The sequence below is a fragment of the Crassostrea angulata genome, chromosome 8, assembly GCF_025612915.1.
Source record: "Crassostrea angulata isolate pt1a10 chromosome 8, ASM2561291v2, whole genome shotgun sequence".
NCBI lineage: Eukaryota > Metazoa > Mollusca > Bivalvia > Ostreida > Ostreidae > Magallana > Magallana angulata.
The window spans coordinates 1,526,255-1,544,384 of NC_069118.1; the positions used below are offsets into that span (position 1 = coordinate 1,526,255).

General features: G+C 37.2%; 2 protein-coding genes across 11 annotated transcripts in view; one reads left to right on the forward strand and one right to left on the reverse strand.

Annotated features, from left to right (window-relative positions):
* Positions 1-1,837: 1,837 nt before the first annotated feature.
* On the forward strand, positions 1,838-14,242 carry LOC128159436 (uncharacterized). 2 transcript variants are annotated; one of them, XM_052822534.1, is made up of 6 exons: positions 1,838-1,932; positions 6,036-6,143; positions 7,300-7,443; positions 7,940-8,038; positions 8,202-8,280; positions 8,546-14,242. In XM_052822534.1, exons 1-6 carry the CDS (start codon positions 1,903-1,905, stop codon positions 10,717-10,719), a joined length of 2,634 nt encoding a protein of 877 aa, XP_052678494.1. In that variant the 5' UTR covers positions 1,838-1,902; the 3' UTR covers positions 10,720-14,242. The 2 variants fall into 2 exon arrangements, with proteins under 2 accessions (XP_052678494.1, XP_052678495.1); XM_052822535.1 differs by lacking the exon at positions 1,838-1,932 and adding an exon at positions 3,202-3,700.
* Positions 14,243-15,483: 1,241 nt separating this feature from the next.
* The window catches only part of LOC128159423 (SLIT-ROBO Rho GTPase-activating protein 1-like), a 47,231-nt gene continuing 44,584 nt past the window's right edge, over positions 15,484-18,130 (reverse strand). For all 9 annotated transcript variants that reach the window (XM_052822513.1, XM_052822507.1, XM_052822508.1 and 6 more), the window contains one exon: positions 15,484-18,123. In XM_052822513.1, coding sequence (XP_052678473.1) covers positions 17,109-18,123 — 1,015 coding nt within the window. In that variant the 3' untranslated portion in view covers positions 15,484-17,108. The remainder of the gene's footprint in view (positions 18,124-18,130) is intronic.

Consider the following 18,130-nt stretch of genomic DNA (forward strand, 5'->3'; position numbering starts at 1 on the left):
CATGGGTCTGCTGAATATCTTGTGCGCACGCGCTGTTTCACATTACACACTGACAGTAGAAACGGTTTTCATCTTAAAACATGGACATCTGGTTTATCCTAGGTAGAATATATAGAAAGTGATTATCGTGCAAGGGCTTTCGATACGGGCCAGTGAAAACGTAATATGCTATAAATTTTGAATTTACATGGTGGGTGGAAATACGAACTTTAAAAAATAACAACTTGAATGTGGCATTTTTGCTTGTCTACCCATATATCGTGTTAGTAGTATACCTAAACTAATTGAATAACTGTTGATAATGGAATTCATTTGTAGCGTGTATAAACGACTTGTCTTCTTTTGACTAAGGGCAGATCTAGATCCGGTAAAGAGATAGCACTTGTCCGTATGGGTTGTTTTGGTCTGGTTGTTTTACAATACCTGTATACTCTTTGCCGTCTGTATGTAGCGTAAACTGTCAAACCCAGTTTATACTGAGCAGCTGGCACGTAGCATCGTGAAAAGTTTTTAACATTTCAACATTTCAATTTGTTCATTTTGACCTTCATGTAGGGAGAAGACTAAAACAGGCCTTGTCTGCTGCCTCATCATATTCAATGTATCATATATCAAATAACAAACAGAGCAAAACAAAACCCCATTCCCCAATCTTTAATTGAAATCCGTAGGTCCTAATTCGGATTGGGGGAGGGGGGGGTGTGTCAATTTTGATTAAGAGTCCTTAATATCATTTCAATTTTTTATTGCCGCCCCAAAAAAGTTAATCTGTAGATGTTAAATGTATTCCTTATAATAAAAAAAAATACGAGAGAGAGAGAGAGAGAAAGAGAAAGAGAGAGAGAAAAAGAGAGAAAGAAAGAGAGGCGTTATTACACAAAACATGACATAATGATTTATCAAGTCGTTTGTTAAATTGACAAGGTTATCGCAATTAAAGCCTTTTAGTACTTTGATTATTTATATTGACACGACGATTTATATTTTGAACACTACACCCCCCCCCTTTTTTTTTGGGGGGGGGGGGGTGGTGAGCTCGAGGGGATACAAGATGTGCTATGAAATTGTGTATGTAGCCTCAGAGTTTGTGTTAAATATAAAACAAAAACCAGAATGGATTTATGCACAATATAATTCATGGCAAGCCAATTCATAGCTATCTTGACAACAATCCTAGAATATAACATGTAATCATTGTAGTCGTTTCTATATAAATATAAGGCCATATAAATAAATGAAGTTTTTGTCGCCAAAAAATATGTTTAACAGTTAAATTCACAGAACATCTTTTTTAGTTAGGTAGTAAAGATTAATAACAAGTTAACAATAAATAAATAATAAAAAATTACTACAAACAATCGCCGAAAAAAAAAACCGCATTTTGAAAGAAAGATGCATGTTTTTATAAGAATTTTGATTTTTTAAATCTACATTTATAATTCAAATTCAATTAGCAACTTAGTTTAAATTATGTTCTGACTATTTTATATCATATATTAGAACTTAACCTGCAGTGCGTATTTTTCATTATCATAGTACTATAATGTAAATTTTAGGAATATTTTTTTTTTGTAAATCGCAGATCTAAAGTCAATTGCGTTACAATAATATTGTGTTCTTAATTATTTATTTCCGACCATGAAAGAAAACACAACCGCTTAGACTACATGTAATCTAGTACCTTTAGCATGTGTATATAGTATTTGCGTGATAGCATGACGGTCCCTGTGGAAAATACTGTGTATTGTGTATGCTGATGCCACATTTTCTAACCTGGTCATAAATTTGATATTTTAATTATAGGACAGAATGCAATAAGCAATCGATTCACGGGCCACGTCGGGTTACCGGATATTTGACGTGAGAGCTGTGTAATGATGTCCAGCATCCGGGTCCTTGTGGATGTACGTCATGTCCAGCCACACGATCCAGGTAGGTCAGGGAGCAAACAGTAGCCGTCAGTGACGGGGGATAGAGTGATCAGAAGTTTATGTCATTTTAAATTAAAAAATAATTAAGAGCAGCCTGAATTGCAGCTATATACAGAGTATCTCAGTATCTCATCACAATGATCATTCTAGATTATTATATATAAAAAAATTACAAATTCTTTTTTATGTCAGAATTTACAATACTATTTAAGCTGTTTATCTCTTTGGTCAAAGTAAAAAAATTAAATGATAAGATAAAAATGTCTGCTGGCAATTAATACGTCGGTTCATATGTCGCTACTAACTCGTAGATACACTGGTATAGACCTCTGTACTTTGTTATATAAAACGAAATGAATGTTATTCAATTGATTTGAGAGAAAAGGTCCGTGTTGTGTTTTAAAAAATGAGTTCATGCAGGTTTCATTAGATATAAGTTTCAACGACCTAAATATTTTTTAAAACATCGATTGTGTTGATTGAGAGTTATTCTCTCATTGTCATATCGTGATCGAGCTGTTGTTTTACGAAAGGTCCTAGAATAACAATTCATGAAATTTGTTTACATGTACATGTATTGCATTTCGTTGACTAAAATAACAATAGCGAAAATAAAATGGAAACGACAATTTTTAACTCACTTTTTCTCAAAGTTGCATGCTTAAAATCACTATTTATGTTATTATTAAATATAAATTTGTTTATAAATATTAACATGCACTGCAAGTTTCAGTTCCATAGATACATGTACTATATATATATACTTAATATTATATAATAATATATGTGAATAGAAGCAATTATATAATATATATTACATGGTGTATATAATTATGAAATTAATTAATAAAACATTAATTAACATCCTTATTCACAAACGTCAAATTCCGTTCCCATACTACAGCCGTAAAAGTTTTAGGGCGATACGATTATCTTTTTTCTCCCAGTGTCATACAAAACATAAGGAACGTGTGTTAAAAATCAAATTTATAGAAAAAAATGTATAAATGATTACATTGGCACAAACAAACTTTTATACAAAATCTGGCAAAGGTCTAATTGCATGACCATCATCTTAAATATTGTTTACATATAATGCAATTAGAAATGTTAACACAATAATGTAAATAAAGGCTATTATAGTTTTTCACTTTTTATGAGAAGAAATAATATTTAAATATCTCAATAGAATGTAAAATCTAAATACACTAAAGTCATATTTTGCACTACATTCACAATGACCCGGGTTTAGAAAATTAATATTAGATAAATAATTTTTATCAAGAATCAATAAAAATTTTTAATTATTTGGATTCAATAATTTTCTCGCAGACATAAAAAATCGTTTTGTTTAAAAAAGACCGCGAATCACGTGAACAGCAAAACCCGCTCAAATTTTTGGCAAGGTAAATTGTATATTTATAAGATAATTTCTATTTTTGCATCAGATATCCGCATTCAGACATGACCGCCATTGTTTTCTTCGTCACACGCACCCATTGATTTGGGTTAAAATGTTGTTGTTTTTGCATATTTTGCCGATTCGTACATTTGGTCTAAGTTCCAACCTTCTCATCCAGCAGAACACCGAGTCTCTTCGCAATAGTCATTGGACAGCGAAAAAAGCCCGGATGTACAGTAACAGCACATAATATTTAGACGCCATTTTGCCTGTACAAAAATAACGATAGCAATGCCTGATTGATTATTCGACAAGCGCTTGGATCGGGAAATATTTCTGCGAGCTGAATGTTTATAGGACAAAGATGGTAAGTTGATGTAAACACCAGCAGATGGTCGATCGATCGGAGTGGAAATTTAAAAATAATCGCGATTGTTTAAAGTAGGTCGCCGCTGTTTGCGAGGTCAGCAGCGGCAGCGCCGGGGATGTCGCGTTAAATTATCGAATTTCTTTACGGCGCGTTTTGACGCCAAAAGTAGACTCACATGATTTCGTTGCATGTTAGTGATTAACAGGGTGTATTGAGTTATAATTAATTGCTATTGATTAAAGTAATTAACTTTATAAACAACTTATATGTTTGCTTAATTAACGAACTTTCATCAACATTTAGGCCTATACGCCTTTATAAGTTGTAAACTGTAGCAAAATGTTTTAGACGTTTTTACACAACTGACAAAGATCGTATGTGGTTCTGCAAATAAAAAACAATAATTGTAAAATGTTGGACTATTTATGTATACAGAATATCAGGAAATTTTAAGCAAAAGAAAAAAAAGTAGATCTTAGTTTTTATATTACAGGTAACAGTTTGTCATTTATTTTATGTTAATAATATACTCTTGACCATTATAATAGACTATTGGTTTATAATCTGACACAGGTCAATATTATAATAGTTTAAAAAAAGAAAAAGGCAATGATAAGAAAAAACAGTTCCCTTCAATTTTAAATATTAAAATAAAGTATTGAAGGAGGATAACATTAACTCAATTGAAGATGTTTATTACTAAAGTAGGTAAAAGTTTAGGATAAGTTCCATAGCATTTGGCAATTTATAATCACTGGCGTTACCTTGGACTCTATAGAGTAAATATTCTACTGAGAGAATTCCAAGATAAGTCCAGCTAGAAGACATGCTACATGCTTTATTATTTTAATAGCTTCTTAGGTTTATTTTGAATTTGACGTTGTTACACTAGTGAGCAGAATTTGTGGAATTTTTGTTTTAAAACTTGTTTGTTGACTCAGCAAAAGCAGCATAAGTTGATTTATATATCATATTAACTATTCTGGACAATATGAAAATTAGCTGTCATATTAAATCAGTAATATTGGTATCATAGTGGAAACAATCATGGCAAAATAATTCCAAAATATGCACCTATAATGATTGTCACTCAATATTTTTTTTTTCAAGAGTTCATGTGTCATGATAAAGGAAATTAATAATTTAAATTTTAAGCAGCTTAGATATAGTTCATGTATGAAAATGAATTCATAAGATATAAAAAATAATGTAGGTTGAACTTGGTCACTTTTCCCCTATATGTGGAAGACTGTCAGGTTATGAGTAAAGGGGAGTTACTCCTACACATAAAAACAAATTAGACCAAAAAAATAGATAGTTTACCAAGCATAAATTTGTAGATTAATTTTGTTATAATAAATATGTGAAAAAATGTCCATGTCAATCAAAGCTGTCTTGTCCTTAAAATGGAGAGATAAATTTTTTTAAGGGGGGGGGGGGGGTGAAAAGACATGGTAATACTTGAAAAGGAACTAAAATATTTTCTTATAAAGCACATGCAACAAACACTTTTGTGGTGGGGATAAAGAGAGTGGACGGACGGGCCATAGAGACAGGGATGGTAAAGGCGTGTAAAGTCTACAGGAGTTGTAGACTATTAATGATTTAAGGTGTAACAAATCCCCAGGGTCGGTGGTGAGGTAATGGTCAGCCACAAAGCTGTTCTGTGTGATTTTAGGGGGCGTAAGAACATTGTGATTTTAGGGGGGGTGTAAGAACGACCATCTGGGTGTCGAAATCAACAGGGGATCACTGCTCTCAGTAAATTGTTTCTCAGGCACACACAGATAGTTTGGAGGGAAATGACACCTGAGTCATAAACACTAAATTAAGTAAGATAAGTGCATGAATCTCAGTGGATTGGTATACCACTAGTACTTATTGGTGGATATGTTAGAGGACAGAATTCTTTACATATGCTGCTGGTACTTCTTGTTTGACTTGAGAGATTTTTAAAGAGCACTGCTTGGCCATGAACTGATGGTGTGGTATACATCTTTGTGGAAGCAGGAAGGTGACTTGGTTTGAATTGTAAGTGCTCACTTCACAATTTCTGGAATTTCTGTCTGTTCTTCCCTGTTTCTTTAGATTTGACTGTAACGATAATTCACATTGTCCAGTATATTGCCTTTTCTACAGATCCATAGTTATACTGGAACCCCTGTGATGAAATTACTTTACAGATCTCACAACATTTAACAAAGATGTAAATTTTATATTTCAGCAAATCTAGTATATTGCTGAAGCTAGTAATTAATGTAATTATTTGTATATCATAAAATTATCAAGTTAGCATAATCTTAAGAGTTGTTCTTTTGTTGACATTTTTCAGAAGAAGGCCAAGATGCCAGAGGACACCAAACTACAGCATATCCCACAACCGTCCGAGGCGGCCAAACTACCCCAGTTACCTCCCTTGTCCATCGACACCATGACACAGGTCAGAAATCCCCCCCCCCCCCCCACACACACCCCCACACCCCCTCCCACACCCATAGCAATCCCCTCAAACATCTTCCCTAACCAAAGAGACCTTGACACAGGTCAGAAATCCCCCCCCCCCCACACACACACACACACACAGACCCACACCCCTCCCACACCCCCTCCCCCACCCATACCAATCCCCTCAAACATCTTCCCTAACCAAAGAGACCTTAACACAGGTCAGAACCCCCCCCCCACCACATACACACACACACGCAAAATGCTTATTTGGCCATTTATCCTAATGGGTTAAATTCTCCAGGGAATTATTGGCATTTTTGGATTCCATGTGTCCCCAATTCTTCCCATAACAGAGATAATAATTTGATTATATATGATAGGGCTATTTGTGGACAAAGGATTTCATTCTCTTTATCTTGATTTAAATCTTGAAATTATCATATCCTATTTTTGTATTGTAAACCATTGATCATGGATTAAGTCATCTGTAACATTTGGTTGGTTTAATAAAAAAACAACAAAAACCCCCATAATACTACATGTACACATGTTGTTAGATTTCCTGATGATAACCCCATCTCTTCAGGTTTTGGGGAAAAAAACAAAAACATTTCATAACGTAATCACATTTTGATGGGGATTTTTTGCAACCAATTTAATTCTCCAAGTGTCTTCCTGCATGCATGTGTAAAAGAGTGATGAGATTGGAAGAGAGTTTCCTGCATGTTCAAGAACTTCATAGATCTGACAAAAGATAAGATAGGACCAGGGATAATGGATTTTTCCCAGAGATATGTATGGTATATATAATAAATAGATGGTACTTGTCATTCTCTTTGTTCTACACACAAGGACCGTAGTACAACAGTTGGATCGCAGTAGTTGTAGGACCTGTATTCCACATAGGAAGTAGTTGGCTTTGAAATGCAGGTGCCCTGTTAAAACTTTTATGGTTTTTTGGGGCTTTTGAACTAACAACACTATTGTTGATATCATTGCAAACAGTTTAATGAAAAATTGAAGAAAATGAGGAGGAGATAAATTTGTAAAGTTTTGATCCTTTGTGTTTTTTGGTTTGTTTGATTTGGAGTTCAGCTGGTTGACTAGTGTTTACCTGTGGACTGTGACGGTTCTCTCACCTGTTGTAGGTAGAGCTACAGGACTTTATCCCTCAGCTGGTCAGCATCATGATGTCCAATAAGGCCGGCCTCCACAGGAAGAACTCGCGGCCTGACTGGTGGCCACTACACCTACCCTGGACGGGTACCAAGTCAGACCTACTGTATCAACAGGTATGTACTGATGGTACTTCATAATGTATCAACAGGTATGTACTGATGGTACTTTATAATGTATCAACAGGTATGTACTGATGGTACTACATAATGTATTAACAGGTATGAACTGATGGTACTACATAATGTATTAACAGGTATGTACTGATGGTACTACATAATGTATCAACAGGTATGTACTGATGGTACTACCGGTACATAATGTATCAACAGGTAAGTACTAGACTATCTAGACATGATCTCTCCTGTACAGGCGCCAAGACAGGCCTATTGTATCAACAGGTATTATTTACTAATGCTACTATGTACTTTACTGTTTCAACAGGGAAGTACTTGCAGTATATACTTGCCGCTAAGTATGTGTCACTTATGAGTCAGACATACTTTCTGAGCTGACATTTCCAGGATTTTTTGAAGTCTGTAGAAATATAGCCATTTTGTCTAGTCTTGTGAGATTTGCTCCTCTATTTTTGTTGTTTTTGGTATTTTTCAGAGTAATTGGTCTGAACCATTGAGAGACGCAATAAAGAAGTGTTACCGCCACATGGGACAAGAAAAGTTGTTGCAGGTCAACAGGTGTGACAGCAAACAGGTGAGAGAAAACGTTAGGATAACTATGTCATCCCAATAATTACAGCTGTATCTGTAAACAAAGGAAATACTCCAACACCTCCAAACTCTATGTGTGTAGACCTACTATGAAATGAATGTTTGTTAACCGTTGTTTTTACATTTCCCAAACTTTGTGTTTGTAGACATCCCTGCACGGTAAACCTGTGGACCGTTTGGACCCCTCCCCCAGCTACTACACTGGACCCTCCCCCCACAACCACAGTAAGATCACTGTCTGCAGGCATTGGTCCTATACAATCAGTTCTCTTTCATATAGATAAGAATTTAGTTTTGATTTTTGTTCATAGCTAATTGACTATTTAAGAATCTAATGAAGTTCTCTAACTTTATGATAATATGATATTTTAGAGTGTAGCAAAAATATGCCAAGACATTGTGGATTTGCAATGTAATGTTTAAAGCTTCCCACACACCTTTCCTCTCTGTACTGGTGAACTGATACTGTACCATTTTGTCATTGTTTCAGATAAGAGGCCGTGCCAGTATGCAGAGATCTACATCTGTTACTTCTGTGAGCACGAGTTCTCGGACAGGACTCAAATGAGGGAGCACCAAGCCCTGTGTCAGGAGCGACCTCCCCAACTCCAGGAGGCCATGAAGATACCACCCCAGCCCTCTGACTCCACCCAGGGGCCCCCTCAAATGAGCCCCATCAAACTTTCCCTCAGTTATAAGACCCCCAGGGGCCCCAAAGACGGCTTCATCAAGATGTTTAATCTGGTGCCCAAACAGAAGGCAGACAAGATTCTAGCGCGACACAGGAACAGCCTGGACGTTGAGTGTGAGGAGTTGGATTACTCTGTACCGGACACGCCCATCTCCCCCACAACCCCACGGACACCCAAGTCCCTGATATCGCAGCTCAGTCGAGAGGAAGGCCCTGCCTCCAGAAAGAGGCTCAGTTACTCGGAGCCTGGGGATAACGAGGACCGGGAAAGCGTGATCAGTGGATGCAGTGAAGACGCAGAGGAGAAGGCGACCCAGAAAGGAAAGTCTCTTTTAGCCATTGATATCTCCTCCCTGCTCGGACAGAGGATTCAAAAACACGTCAAAGCAGACTCATTTATTCAGGTGATTGGGGACTCGGAATCATTTTGCAAAACGCCAGTCAAAAACTCTTTCTATGAAAAGCTACGCAACAGAACTATAACCTTCCCACTATCATATAAACCGCGGCGAAAACATGATGGGAAATTTGTGCACAAGTATGGTTTCAACAGCAAACAGAAAAAGGAGATAAAGAAGAGGCTGAAGTCAGGACTCAGCAAAGAGAGTAGAGAGCTTTTGAGAAGTTTACCCAAGTGTTCAGTGGATGTGGCCAGGCTTACAAACTGGGAACTCAGACGATACCTGTCTAAACACTCCTATAGAAAACTTATGAACATAAAACCCACAGCCAGTGTGTCTGATTCAGAATTCCCAAAGGAACCCCTTCTTATGTCTAAAAATGTGGATAAACTTCTTGGTCTGAAGAAAAGGTCTGAGTTGAATGAAACGAAGCTGAATCAGTTGGCTCCAGTGAATGTCGTGTCAGAGGACGCCAATGCAGAGATCACAAAGCATAAGTTGACCCTGTACCGCTGTCTGTTGTCTGATCTAGCTGCTGTGCAGTCCAATCTGAAGAAAAACAAGACGACCAAGGCAATCCAGCAGTCTCTGACACTCAAACTAAAGCAGACGCCAGCAGATGGGCACATCTCAGTGAAGAAAGAAAAGATTGCGATTCCTCCAGTAAAATCCTCCACACCACTCATACAACCCTCGTGGGTACCTCATGGAAACAAAGTGAAGAAGAGACAATCAGGGAATCGGTCAGTCGACAACATCTCCATCATCTCAATTTCTTCTGATGAGGAATCAGTCAACTCCCGTTGCTGCGCGGCTTGTAGGAAGAAGAAGCTTGGCCTTTGTTCAGCGGACTTGTCTCTGATGCCTTGCTCCTCCTCCACTACGCCGCCCTTGAGTGTGTCCCCCACAAGTTCGGTGTCCGTCACCCCTCAGGTCTCCCCCTGCAGTTGTATTTCTTCCCCAGAGTCTGAAAAATCTCTCGGTTTAAATCTGTCCCCCACACCTGACCTAGTCCAGTGGCACGTTAAGTCTCGTACATTTCAGACTTCCAAAGGCAAACCCAGCTCTAAACCCTTACTCAAAACGGCTATAGAAACGCCAGTGTCGGCCTCGGTCTTTCAGAAAACAAGACAAAGAGAGATGAACTCTCAAAGTAAGCAGAATGTTTCAGTCTCCCAGAAGACTCCTGTGAAGAAATCTCTCAGTGTGTCCAAACTAAGAACCTCTCCTAGAAAATCATCTCAACAGCAGCCATCAGAGGGGGTTGGGCAGAGTCAAACCAAAGAAAAGAACAGAAGTATTGAAAAAGAAGTAGCTCCACAGGAAAATAGGCTTGGTGCCAAAGCAACTGTTTCCACTAAAACTTCAGCTGAAAAGTCGACTCCAGTTACAAAACAAACCATGTCTCAAAAAACCTCACCCAGAAAATCTCCCATGAAAAAGTTGGACACCGGGAATAATCTGATAATCAAGACGAGATCAAAGGCCGGACTTCCACTGAAGAGGTCAAAGAGAATCATGTCTTCATCTGCTCAGAGCAGTCCCAAAAAGCCTAGAATGGATTCCAAGTAGATTACAGGGTCGATCAAATGTACAGTGGTATAGGTCTGTGCAAAAACCGTCAGGAACAAAATAAGCTTTGCATTACATTCCTTTTGAATGTGTTTGATGAAGTTTGATAAAGTAAATATGTGTTCATCATGAATGGAAGAAAAGGACTGCCACTTTCAGACTTGTGTATGTTACAGTTGGGTATACTGTATTAATGACGATGCAATAAGAACCAATAATTCCTCTGCTTTGATCTCGGTGTGGAAATCTCAAAGGATGAAATAAGTTTGGATCTTAAACTGATCTTTATTCAAAGCCAAAGTCTGTTACATTTTACTGATTTTTAAACTGTATCTGAGATATAGGATGCCTGTTATTTTTTAACTGAGAGAGCTCTGTAAATGAGAATCAATTGTCATGATTGTTCCTTGCTAGATAGATAGAATGACTTTTTGTCAATGAGAGATAGAATTGATCTTTGTATTTGATAGCTTTTGGCAGCAAGATATTTGTTCAGAGAGCTACATGATCTGCTGCTGGAGAGTCTGTGTGTCTGTTAGAACTGTGTATGGAACTCTGTCACTGTTAACAAAAGTGTGTTCATTAGTTAGACGTAGTCATTGTACACCACCATTAGTAAAATAGCTCTTTTTTTGTGTGCAAGATCAAATTTGTTTCTCCACTTGTTGTATACCATATCCATTTTCTTTCCATGAAAGGTCCTTGTTTTGTGGATACATTTTTAAAATAGTGCTTTTATGATGGTGCTCCATTACGAGAGAGAGAGAGAGAGAGAGAGAGAGAGAGAGAGAGAGAGATTGTCATGGAACTGAGTCTGATTAGGAAAAACTGGGAAAGAAGACTAATTGTGTCTGTGAACAATTTTTTTCCTGCTGTTTTCAGTGTGTGTATGTAAATGTAAACTGTGGAAGGATCTCTCTTCAGCAGATTGTTTTGTTTTTCTGCGTTCTCTTGACGTTGTTATACAGTACATTTGAACAAATTGAATTCTTCCACTAATTTCATAACGTTAAAGTGAATGAATAACAAAATGTTGCCAAAATCACTCAGAGAGTAGATATTTAGTTACCAATTTTAAATTGGGTCATTTGTTGCTTTTAAGAATCCTTTTTATGTTAGATTACTCTCTTTTTTCTGAATTTAAACTGCAATGCCAAAGTAGGGTCCTCAAAGGGGGAGTTTTTCCCTGGTTGGGTCTGGTATACTGTAAAGCAACATCTATTCTCTTGCGAGAAAGTTTCATGAGGTTCTTGAGAGCCTCGTTGTCATGAATATTTCTTGGCCCGAACCACTCTTTGTCGCATGGTTGTTACAACAACAAGACTGTGAATAAGGCTTGGTCGGGAAAATTAGTTGTCACAAACCACCTTATCCCGAGTAAATCATGAAATTTAGTCGCAGCGAATAATAGTTGGTTTACAGTATTGTGTCAAATCTGAAGAAAAATTGATTGATAAGCATTAATTGATCTGTTTTAATGAAAAATATACACTCATGCTTCCCCACCCTCAACAATCAAAGTTGATCGACTTCAGTGTGATAGACTGTGATGAATGTTTGTTGAAGTTATGTTCCATTGTGTGTTATTTTATTGAGATTATCCGTTGTAGAGGTTGTAAGGTGATTGTACACATGTAGCTGGATATCTGTTCTTATGTTGGGCATTACTGGTACTAGTTGTCTGTTTCTGTAGTCACGAGTGATTCATGCGCTTGTTAGATTTTTTTTGTGTATTTCCCCTGTATTCCCCCCCCCCCCCATTATCCCTTACAAAGCTCCACTTTTTCTGTGGACATAAAGCTGACATTTTGTTTCATTTATTGCACACAAAGTGTACCATTCCTCCATGATCCTCTCATGTACCATTAAATGTTACAGTCATATATCATCATGTACCATTAAATGTTACAGTCATATATCATCAAAAGTTCCATAAGAGTAGACGAGGACTCTGAGGAGTGAATGGGTGTGTAAGTCCTTCCATTAACAACTCTGTACATCCTGTCGAGTGTACAACTCGCTATGTGATAACGCATCCTCTTGGTGCTCTGTATATACTAGGCAGAATCATGACAGCCAGGTCCATGAGATATGTCCACCCCTAGCCATTAGCTGCCGACATCTTATCTTCAAGAACTCTAACATTTCTGAGTGGTAGAAAATATTATTTTTTGCATAAGCTTGTCAATATGGTTATATATCATATGATTATATTGAGTAAGTATCTGCCATTAGAAGGTGGTTAAGATATAGAAAAGTTCCAGGGTGTTGTTTTTGTACAAGTTGTGTACAAGAAAACTAACTTGAATTGTAAGTTTATACTGCATCAGTAGTTGCCAGTAATTCTGTAATATTTTGTACACCCACCATCCATCATTTGTAAATACCATTGTTTGAACATTTGCATGCATTTTTTCATAGAACAAAGCCATGTGTTGATAGGTTTAAAATATTTGTGAAAAAAGCTTATTTTTCTATTTCCTGTATATAAGTGTACAGTGAATGTGTCCGAGTTTCTGAGAGGCTTCAAGTATAAATACTCCCGTGCCATAGGGTTGTAACCAAAACAGAGGACAGCTGTGCTTTCATAGAACATCAAATCATTTCTAATCATTCACTTCAGTATTTATATCTCCAATTTCCTTTCATGGACTTGTGTTTATCATTTTTACCAGAATAATGTTCCTCAAAATAGAAGGAGGTTTGTCACAAATTTCATGAATCGTGATTAGAAAAAGAGGTTTGGAGTGGGGGGTGGAGGGCTTATGGTATAGTTTTTGGACATGGGGAGGTGACCTAAAAGTCAACATCCAACCACGGGATAGAGGAGTCATTATTTGTTTCATTTGCCATTCAACAGAGTAGCCATAGTTTCATTTTGTTTGATGAACAACAGGGAAGATTGATGCATGGGTTTTGGTTTATAATTAATTTGGCGTACTTGGCAATTTGGAGAGAGTGTGGTTGTTATGTTCTGTAATTGCATGTACAATCTGTTTTTCATGTTTTAAAAAAAAGTTATATGATGCAGCATTTAATCTTGGGCCATAACAGACATAATATCGTAATCGTGATTAATCAACTTCCCGCATTCTTGTGTTGGTCATCATAGGTGTCTGGGTGCAATAAAATCTTCTTCCGAGATCTCCATGACTATGCTAGAAAACATTCAGTCCTGATGTATTCAACCATTGTTCACTGGTTTCTGCTCCATTTTAATTATTTTCTGTTTTACTGATTTTATATCTAAAGGAATTTTTAGTTTTGAATTAAACTTTTGTTTTACAAATGTATGAAACATTAACATGTTATATGAAATTTTAGTTTTGTCATCAAATACAGGTAGATTGTGTTTTTAACCATTGGAATATATTGACTTATCAACCTGATGTTATACTGTAGAAGAGTGATTGCTTCATCAAGAATATATTTTTAATTATGAACTCTCAACAAATTTGCCTGTTATCAATTTTAACTGCTTGACAATGTCTGCTCAGAATAAAGCAGCTGTCGTCCACTCTAACTGTCTGTGTTTGTCTTTATTCAACAGCTTCATATTTTGGGGTTTTTTTTAACATCTTTTACATTTTAAGCGAATCTTTAAAGAAACACCGCTTGTGGCTTAACTCTTGATACATGCTCGGAATATTTTGTGATTTAATTAATACATATATAACAGTAACTTGTTTCAAGGGGTCGGATCAGGTCGAGTTGCAAGGTGCAGATCATCAGATCAAACGAGACACTCTTTGGATCAAGTTACTGTCTTAATGATAAATTTATTATACACCCTTGTCTATTATTCGATCTTTTTAAAATGAACTGAATGACGTTTATTTATATAACAAAACTATTTTGAAACAAATTCTTTTAAAACATGCTAAAATACAGATGGTACTTAATGCTTACTACATCATCATTTTCAGAGAGAGGTGATACGGAATTGGAAAACCACAATGTGGTGATCCGAAAAATCAGATCACCCTGTAAAATTGACAGTATGAAGAAGGGAAAATTGATGGGTGTATAATAAATCTCTTTTATATGAGCATAGTCTCTAATCTATGGTTGAATCCCTGACCATGAATTTCAATACTTCGGTGGAGGGTTTCATGGAATTCATAAACACTTGTATCTGAGAGGAGGAAATTTTGCAATTTGAATTTCATAATTTACATTCTGCTTGAACCTTTACATCAAAATGATAATATATGTAATTGTACAGGTAGGTTTAGGAATTTAAAAAGTAATACAAGTATTGTTGATGCCCAGCCACAAACAAAAACTAACTCGAATACCGATCTTTCATAACTGGGGGAAACAAAGCTCTAAACTTTAGTTTTCAAGGTCGGCCGTCATGGTAAAACCCAGCACTGATAACTTAGTTGTGGTTTTGGTCTCGAAATGGAATCCTTGTGTTCGTCTGATTCAAATTGATGGCTTACATACAGAAATTTAAATGCATATATTAATGTAAGTCCTGGGGATATAAAAAGTTCTTTTTTATAAAAATTGAAAAGTTTTTAGTCACTTGAGTTGCCATATGAAAAATGGAAAATGAGATTTAACATCCTTTCAATGGAAAAGTCAATCTTACATAACCAGTTTTCATGTAGTACTTTTAAAGAACATTTCAAAAATTTCACATCAGGCATGTGGAAAATAAGGTTTTAAAACAAAACAATGCTGTGACCTTGAGGTTGAGTGACCTTGGTCTGTGATGGAACACTGAACCTCACTACAGAACAAACACAACACAGGGGGTTGCTGTTTAAAGTATTTAATGATTTTTTTTGTACTTACAATATGAAGCCTCATATAAATGGAAGTTTTTCGATTGTTTTGAAAATCAGATCTGCATAAATAATGAGTAAACAACTCCTGACCAGACAGATGAATCCCATGACTCATTCTGCTGGACCGGAGGGCAACACTCTCACTCTCTCTCTCTGATTAGTTGAACACATGGAAATGATACACCTCTTGCTGTTCAGAGAACACATACTAAAGAATAAGTACTTAGTACTAAGTACATCAACCCATAAAACAAAACTACTAACAAACATTGAGCCCTCTCTACCTGTTCCGGAGATGTGAGAACGGAGTTAGCACCTTAGTCAATAATGCACAATGTTAAGTCAATGTGTGGATGACTTAATCTACCAGTCAATGTGTGGATGAATTAATCGTCCTCTCTCTCTCTCTCAATGTGATCAGCAATACTGTTTTATTGTTTCTACAGACATGTACAAAAATAATCTCTTGAAGGGTTTCCAGATACACTACTCCATCCTTGTGTTTTGGCAATATTTGCAAACGACCTTAGTTTTTGTCCAAGGTCATCTATCAAGAAATTGTTGAGTTCCTGTTTAAATACATAACCTTTATAGTACATAAGAATGTGTACATGAATTATTATATAGCGTTCAATCTATCATGAAAAAATTTTGGTTCACATTTATCAAAGTAAGAGGACTATCAGTAACCTTTTGAGGTTGAATGCAGAACTAAGAAATTCACAATTAGACAATTCCTAACTCAACTAACAATCATGGATATGTCATTGCACCTTCAAACTGATTTAGGAATGACAATATTGCGGAATAAGTGGTTGTTTTGTATCCAGCGTATCAACTTTTGTACAACCCTGTAGTTGTGTATGGGGGGGAAGCGCGGAGACAGCTTATCACAGACATTTTCTGTATTATGCCAGAGTGCCTTCAATACGTAAAATCATCTTTATGTTAACATAGCGGAAAAAGCACATGAAATAATCATCAAAAGCTGAAAGTTTAAAGAATGAAGAGATCAAATGCATGAGAAAAATAGAAAGGGAGGAGGGGTCACTCAATAAAGAATAATTACTTGTAAATTGATGAGAAATGTCTGACATGCTGTCAGATTATACAAAATTGTTCACTAGCATAATACTATGATTAACTTGGCTAAAATATCATATGACAAATGTTTATCAAGGAATGCTATAAAAATTGGATGAATTGAGATATCTTACAGTTTTGAGCATGAAGTTTTAAAACTATAACATTTCTCTTTGACATTAGAGGATACCGGTTCTGTCTAAGTGAGACAGACAATGATTCAGCTCAATAAAAACAGCAGCAACAGTTGCACAATAAAATAACATTAACTTTTCTATCAAGTTCTAACAAAGTTTTCCCAGACACATGAAGTATAATATTGCACTGAAGAATCACACGACCGTAATGTTAACTATTGTAAAACTTTTTGTACAATTGCACCTGTGTGTTTACATAAGGAAATAAAAATCCATTCACTTCGGAATTCTGAATAAAAATATTCCTTAGTACACAAATAGACATACATTTCACACGTCTACTTTCAGTTTAACACTGTCTGACTTTCACTTATCACCGTTTGGAATCTAAAGTGGAAGCTGGTTGTGGGGCGTGTCGCCTCTGTACCTCTGGAGACCTCGAGGGTTTCTTCATGACCTGGGGTTTGACCTTGGGAGGAAGCTTTGGTTTTTCGGCTACAGGGGGTGGTTGTTTATATCCTGTTACACCACCAGGGGGAACCACAGGTGGGACAGAGATTGACGATGTCATTGATGATGTCATCGATGAGGTCATAGATGATGTCTTTTCTGATGAGGTCAGTGATGATGTCATAGATGATGACATAAGGGGGTAATCCTTGTTGGAGCCTTCTCTTGCACTCCCTCCCCTCTTCCTTCCGATGAATGATCCCACCATCCCCTGTCCTGTGTAGAAAGCTGAGCCACCTTGGTCTGCCTCCAGAAACTGACCCGAAATATTCCTTGGCATGGAGTTAGCCTTCTTCATTGTGCCCTGATTAGACTGAGCAAACGTGTCCGCTGTGGTGGTCGGACTGTCTGGCTCACTGAGTTCCTGTGGGGACACATTAGCACCTTCTGTGGGGAGATCCAGAACTAGGTCTGGGGTATGTTTGGGGGTGTGTTTGATGGTCGGTAGACTCATACGTTTGTCTGATCTCTGCTGCATCTCCAGAGAATGGAGATCAGAAGCTACTTTAGCCAGAGCAGTGTCAATGTCAGCACTGATCTCATCGTGGTCCGTCGCTCGTAGCTTTACTTCCTCTTCCTCTACGATTTTTAATGGGTCCTTCTGTCTTTTCACCTCTAGTTTAGGAGAACTCATTTTTTTGGCTGCAGGGAGAATAGGGGTCTCCAGGGATCCCACTGAGGACCGGGGGGTTCCCGAGGGGGTCACGCGGGGGGAGGGTTTCTCGGGTACACTGTCCTTGGGAGAAGACTCTGGGGGTGGTTGTTCGGGTTGGTCAGTCTCAGCAAGGATGGTGGGGAGCTGCGAGGCACTGACCTTGTTCAAGGTCGAGAAGCGGCTGACACTGTCCTCGTCTGTTACACTTCTCCGCTCCTCAGGACTACAAA

What these genes read in the sequence shown, in the direction of transcription:
- LOC128159436 (XM_052822534.1), top strand. Translation starts at nt 1,903, where the DNA reads ATGTACGTCATGTCCAGCCACACGATCCAG. An exon ending in ACAGGTGTGACAGCAAACAG is followed by an intron (nt 8,039 to 8,201) that starts GTGAGAGAAAAC and finishes TTGTGTTTGTAG; the next exon opens with ACATCCCTGCACGGTAAACC. An exon ending in ACCCTCCCCCCACAACCACA is followed by an intron (nt 8,281 to 8,545) that starts GTAAGATCACTG and finishes TCATTGTTTCAG; the next exon opens with ATAAGAGGCCGTGCCAGTAT.